Source organism: Pteropus vampyrus, unplaced genomic scaffold, assembly GCF_000151845.1.
Source record: "Pteropus vampyrus isolate Shadow unplaced genomic scaffold, Pvam_2.0 Scaffold124, whole genome shotgun sequence".
Taxonomy (NCBI): Eukaryota; Metazoa; Chordata; class Mammalia; order Chiroptera; family Pteropodidae; genus Pteropus; species Pteropus vampyrus.
Window position 1 is genome coordinate 923,904 of NW_011888905.1, and position 6,560 is coordinate 930,463.

The window sequence follows — 6,560 nt, forward strand, 5'->3', positions numbered from 1 at the left end:
TGGGGAGGTGCTTGAGGGGCAAGGAAGGGCGGGGACTAGGGGTGACTTGGGATGGGGGCAGGCCCAGAGGAGGGGTGGGGACAGGGGCCTCACGGGCTGTCCAGTGCCATGAGCTTGTGATAGGACTGCTCCGGCAGCGGGTTGCCCTCCAGAGACACCTTCCTGTGAACCAGGAGGCACCACAGTGAAGGAAGGGGACAGAGCAGGTGTGCAGCTCTGGGGACAGCTTGGAAACAGACCAGGGATGGCCCCTGTGGGGGAAATTATGAGACCGTTCTCCAGGCTAGAAGTCCAGAAGCGTGGCCATGAGCAGGGATCACTCACTCCCCAGAGTGAGCGACCTGTGGCGAGGTGGCCTCCATGATGACCCCAGTGGTCCCCTCTTCCTGGTACCTATGCCCGCATGTAATCCCCTCCCCAGAGCGTGGCTGGACCTAGTGACTCACTCCTGACAAATGGAATGTGGCAAAGTGATGGGGTGTCACTTCCAAGTTTAACTTACAGAAAGCCCGTGGCTTCCATCTTGCATCTCACTGGCACTCGACCGCCCGCTGCCATGTGGTCAGCACCCTTACGGGGGACCCACGTGTGGACGCAGGGCAGCCTATAGCAGCCCTGGCTGAGCTGACTGCAGCCTCACCAGCCTCATTCATTTTAAATTGTTTTTATTATGTTGATCTAACTTATTTTTACATATTAAGATTCTATAGTTATTTTTCTGCTGGCTAAATTGTGTCTGATTCCCATAAGACTAAAATACAAGTTTCGTGCTATTCCATACCAAGACTGCTGAGGACGGAGTCCCTGCTCCCAGGAAGTGTCCATCCCACCCATAGGAGGAAGGCCAGCAAGCCGGTGTGTAGCACGGAAGTCAGGGGTGCTGGGGGAGCCTCGAGAAGGGGTGGCAAGTCAGCCCTGCCCTTGTCACAGCAAACCACACCTGTACTTACACTACTTCACACCTTGCACCTGCTCCCTTCCCCATTCCCTGCCTGGTCCCCTCCTACTACTCTTCCAAGGCTTAGCTCCACGCCTCCTCCCCCAGCCGGCCCTCCATGTCACTCTACCCCAGAAGCGCGGGGTGACACTACTCCGCCCCCACTCCCATCCCCCACAAACCACTCTTCCACCCACAGGCCCCACGGGCCCTGCAGCAGCCGTCTGTAAGTCCTCCCTCCGTCCCTGGACTGCCAGGCCCTGGAGGAGAGGAACCAGCCCTGAGCAGTGTCAGGCCCCAGGCAGAGGAACAGAGGGGCAGAGAAGAACCTCCGGGGAGAGCGAATGGAGGTGGGGCTGAGGGGGAGGAGGTGGGGAGGCCCCACAGGCTCCTTGGGCACCACCGTCGGCAGAAGGGACTCCGCGTCTTGTCAGATGGGAGCCTCAAAACCCGACCCAGGTTTCCACAGCGCTGCTAGCCCCCGCCGGCTGCACTGCTGCCCTGACCACCCACCCAGCCCAGCTTCCAGGCACGGGGCCTCCCCACCTGCTGTTCCCCTCTGCTCACCTGAGTGTGGATGAGCAGAGCGGTAGGAGGGCGATGAAGATGTCCAGGGTCTTGTCAGTCAGCCCGACCTTCCAGAAGCTGTAGGTGGAGGAAGGTGCGGGAACACAGGTGAAGCCTCCGTCACCTTCCCGCACTGTCCTCACCCTCCCACCTGTCCAGGGTCTTCCCGCTCCTCCAGCCCTTTCTCCCTCGCCGCCCCCCCCCCCCCCCCGCACACAGCCCCTCACTTGATGGCCTGCAGCTGGCTGAGGGGAGGCAGGCATTTAGAGAAAATGCCCAGGGTCCGCTCCTCAACCTTCCAGCCTGAGGAAGGAGGAGAAGGTCCTCAGGCCTCCGGGAGGCCGAGGCGGGGAGGTGGCGCGGGCCGGGAGGCCAGGCGGGGGCGTGGCATGGGCCAGGCGGGGGCGTGGCGGACCAGGGCGTGGGCGGGGCCGGGGAGGGGCAAGGCGGGGCCCACCACGGATGAAGATCTCCTTCACCGACTTGTCCTCGGGCTCCAGCTCCACCTGGATTGTGGGCCGGAAGAACACGTATTTGCTCTCCATGCTGTTGAGGCTGCAAGACCCCGACGGCCGCTGGTCGTCTAGCAGGCAGGGGTGCGAGGAGACGGGGTGAGGAGGGAGGGGTCGGCTCCCTCGGAGGCGGGGGTGGGGAGGGGGCTCGGTGAGTGTGGGAGACGCTGGCTGGGGCGCTGCTAGGCAGGGAAGACGGAGACTCCCCACCTCCCCGCCCGCCCCCTGGAGCCACCCCTCACCTACACCCACCCTGCCCTGCGCCCCGCCATGCGGCCCCGTGCCATGGGAGACTGGGGATGGACGAGGTGGCTCTGGCGGGCACCCCGGAGCTCCACTGCCACTCACCTAGGATGGGCTTTTCCGACAAAGAGGCGGAGGGGACGAAGGTGGGGTGCGGGCGCGGCCGGTTGACGACTTTGGGGAAGTCGACGTACCCCGACCGTGCGCAGAGCTCGGCGAAGTCGGCCTCCAGGACCCCGGTGCACTGGTACTCCTCTGCGGGCGGGAGGGGGCGGTTGGACGCGAGGCCACCGCCGCCCGGGGCCTGGCCTCGGACCTCGGGGCGGGCAGGCCTCCCTCCGAGGCGGACGGCCTTACAGACATTTTGAAATGTAAGATGCGTGGTAAAGACCATGCTGAAAACACCAGAAATAGTGGGAAATCAAAACCTGGGATAAGGAACTAGAAGCCCTGCGATGGGCGGGCGCCTCCCACAGGGCGTCCCCAGCCCAGCCTCCTCCCAAGGCCCGTCCATGCTGGGGCTGCCCAGGGGCACGCGGAGAAAAAAGTCCCAGGCCCGATGACAGCGGAAGGACCCTGGAGCCCCGCCCCGCTGGCAGGGCGCGCTGTGAGCACCCAGCTGGCCCTTGCACAGGCTCACTCCCGCCCGCCCTGCTCCCCCGGCTAACTCCCGCGGGCACAGAGGGACGCCCACCACCTCCCCTCCTCGGGCTCCGCACACCTCCGGGCCGAGTCCCCGGAGACCGGGCTTTTTCCTGCTCCCCCAGGGATCCAGGAGGAAGTGGGGCCTGAAGGTGTGAAGGGTGTCCCTGGCCAGTGAGAGAGCCTGCAGGTGCCAGCCCGCTCTTGTAAGTGTGGTGGCCTGGGGCCCCCACGGTACAGCACCCCGGCCCTGGGCTGTACCCAGAGATCACTCTCCCAGCTAACAGCAGGAGCCTGCCGGCGTGTGGAGGGACTGGGGGCATATGCTCAGCAAGTGTGGGGGCACGGGGCAGAGAGGTTCGAGGGTTCCTGTGGAAAAGTGATTGGCGTCGCAGTGCTGGGGTCCCTGGTGGTGGCCCTCGTGGCGCTGGGGGGGGATGGGGGACAAAAACACACACACGAATGTTGGCTGATGGATGGGGCGGTGAGAGGGGCCACGGGCGCTGGGGCCCCTTGTCCGGCTGACCGTGGCACACCACCTGCTCTCCAGGCTGTCTGTCCCCTCTGCTGGGAGAGCCCGCGCCCTCCCTCGCTTCACTCCCGGCCTGTCCCTACAGTAGGTTCTAGCACACGGGGAGGGCCGGTGAGAGCACTCCCCTGGGCCGTCCGCAGAGACGCCGATGGCAAAGGCTGCCTGCAGTCCGCGTCTGCACCTGCAGCTCACTGACGATGCTCCCCCGCCCCCCGCAAGCACTGCCCAATAGACTTAAGGTGACATTGATCGCGTTCTGTCCTGTGCTTCGGCTGCCATGCTCCGCCCCCGCACCCACTCCCCTCGCTCACCAGTGACCCCTGACTCAGCTTCCTGAGACACAGAAGCCACCAAAAGGCATTTCCTCTGAATCGATACTGCTTCCCATGTCCGCCATCACACTGCACCCCATGTGGGCTCCGCATCCACCCCACCGCAGCTCGCAGTGGCACTTGCCGAAGCCGCGGTGACGTAAGGGTGGCAAGGCCTTCGCTGCCAGCTCCTCCTCGGAGACCCCTGAGCCCTCTCCTCTCTGGTGATAGCCCTGCCTCTCAGGGAAATCGCCTTCATTGGGGGCTCATGCACACCCAGACCTCGGCTGCTCCCAAGTGCCATCCTCAGCCCTGACCTGTGTCCGGCTGCCCAGCTGCCATCAGCCCCCAGCAACTCCCTGACGACTCCTCCAGGCTTTCGCATCTCCATGAGGCACCCCGACCCGCCCAGTGCCCAGGCTAGAGAGCTGGGGCTCACTCCGGCTATGCCCCACCTCCTGAGTCCACCTACTGCTTCACAAGCGGAGTACTCCAAGGAGCCTAGCCTGTTCTCCCCCCCCACCCACTCCAGCTGCCATGGCCCCCCACCCAGACTGCCCACGGGTCCCGTGACTGTCCCCCACCTCCACTCCCTCTTCCACCCCGTTTTCCATACAGTAGAGTGCTGTGCGTGTGTGTGTGTGTGTGTGTGTGTGTGTGTGTGTGTGTGAGAGAGAGAGAGAGAGAGAGAGCGACCCGCGCCCACGGGCACCTCCTGATAGCGCCCCGTGTCCTCCCATCACCCCCATCCTTCTCTCATACATCTCATGTGTCACCATCCCAAACCAAAGAGTGAGCTCTCCAAGATCAGCTCAGTCCCCACAGCTGCCGCGCTGTGGGTCCGGAAGCGGGGTGGGGATCCAGCTGGGATTCATATCCCAGAGGGAGCCGGGAGCGCCCACACCGGGGGTGCACCACGAATGCTGTGGGACCAACAAGTGACCCCGCAGCTTAGAAAACGCCAGCAACTCCGCTATCCCTCGCCGCGGGAGGCGGGCGGGCCTGCCGGAGAACTCGGCAGCCGCGCACCCGGCCTGGTCGCCACCTGCAACACTCGTAGCACGTGCGGGGCCAGCTACACTCAACGACCTGCAGCCGCGAGCCGGATCCCGCGCAGCCCGCTCAGCACCAGAGGTTCTGCCGGCTCCAGGCCGGGGCCTGGCACAGCGACGCCGGCCCGTCCAGCCCGGCTGATCCGCGAGTGGCTGGTGGCAGCGCACGCAGCGGCAGCTTCGGGGCCCGATCCCCCAACCCCGCCGCCAGCCTACCGGGGTTCTTGGGCTCCTCTTCGCCCACCGGCGGCAGGACGGTCGCCGGCTTCTCCTTGGCCCCGCGATCCCCCTTCTTGGTCACTGTGCTGGACGACTTCTGGGTCCCGGGGCGCGGGGCCCTGGGCGAGGCCCCCGGCGCGCTCGTCTCGCCCGACATGGGGGTGCAGCGACTCCGGGGACCTCACGGGGGCGAGGAGGCAGGACGGGTGATGATTCTGCAGGTGGTGGCCGAATCAGGGGTCTGTATTCCGCGTCCACCGGCCAGGCGGTCCGTGGTGGCGTCGCTTTCGCGTCCCTCTCCACGACAACCGCGCGAGCCGGGCGTGCGGGCGGAAGCGGGGCAACCGCAGAGCGCACGCGGGCGGACACGGGGCGTCGCCAACTTCTAGTGGGCGGGGCGGGGCCAGAGCTGAGGGGCGGGGCGGGGCGGCCCGAGGTCAAGGGGGCAGGTGAGGCCTGGAGGCCCCGGCCCCGCCGTCCGCCTGAGGGTCTAGCGCGGGCGCCCAGCCCTCCGAAGTCCCTTAGGGAAACAGCCCAGGAGCGTGGGGAGCTGGCCCTGGCTTTCGGGGATGGTAGTCTGAGGAGTCTAAGGAGAGTCCGGGTGGGGACAGAGCCTCTCTCTGGGCCGCCCTCCTAGCCCGTAAGGAGAGGGCTCCGGGTGGAAAAGGCCCGGAGGGACCCGCAGTGCGTCGGCCGGCCCTGGGTCTCTATTTAGCCGCCGGTGGTCTGGGGACTTAATTGACCTGCTAATGAGTTAATGGGGCGGGCCGTGCTTCCTAGAAATCTTGTGGATTCAGATTCCTGGGGTAATCTAAACCCTGCCGAGTGTACCCCCTCCAGTCTGCCTTCCTGCCCCCGCCCCCACATCCACGGGCCCCACCGTTCAGCCTCGGTGCCAGCCCCCAGCAGAAATGCCAGCCTTTGGGGGAGGCTCCCACCTACGCAGCCTGTTGACTCTTACCAGTGTCACGGGGACTTTTAATTCACGCAGCCACTCAGCCTTTGGGGGAAAGTTTATTGGGTGCCTACTGTGTGCCGAGGGTTACCAAGGAGCCTAAACAAAGGACTCCTGCCTTCAGAGTCTGGTGAGGGGCACAGAGGTCCATCCGAGAGTCACAAACAACACATCACAGGGGCCTTCTGCAGGTGACGGCTGGATGCAGCTGTAGCCCGTGCTAAGAAACGGACGGGAGTGCCAGAGGAGGGGACGTGAAGGACCAGCAGGGGTTGACAGGCGAGTGGGGAGGAAGGACATTCCAGATGCGGCAAGTCCCTGAGGCAGGAAGTACAGCCCCTGGGAGGCCACAGTTCAAGGTGAGGCTGGGGAGGCGAGAAGGGCAGGCAGCAGAGCCTTTAATTAAGAGCTCCAAGGCCTGTGACCGGGGCCGGGAGGATGGGCCACCCACGGAGACTATCCAGGGGGGCAACCTGACCAGCTCGGTTGGAGGGGGCACCACCAGAGTGCAGGGGGACCAGTTAGGAGGCTGTTGCGAGAGTTAGCTGGTTTGGGGCGGCCCCTCTACTAAATGGTGAGGGCCGTAGGAC

General features: G+C 65.1%; 1 protein-coding gene across 1 annotated transcript in view; it reads right to left on the reverse strand.

Moving 5' to 3' along the window:
• Positions 1-6,554, reverse strand: part of LOC105296414 (leucine-rich repeat-containing protein 71-like) — a 14,065-nt gene extending 7,511 nt beyond the window's left edge. The window contains exons 1-7 of the mRNA XM_023534288.1: positions 5,977-6,554; positions 5,013-5,424; positions 2,365-2,514; positions 1,962-2,087; positions 1,732-1,807; positions 1,505-1,582; positions 94-162 (exon numbers count right to left, since the gene is read on the reverse strand). Coding sequence (XP_023390056.1) covers positions 94-162; positions 1,505-1,582; positions 1,732-1,807; positions 1,962-2,087; positions 2,365-2,514; positions 5,013-5,172 — 659 coding nt within the window. The 5' untranslated portion in view covers positions 5,173-5,424; positions 5,977-6,554. The remainder of the gene's footprint in view (positions 1-93; positions 163-1,504; positions 1,583-1,731; positions 1,808-1,961; positions 2,088-2,364; positions 2,515-5,012; positions 5,425-5,976) is intronic.
• Positions 6,555-6,560: the final 6 nt, after the last annotated feature.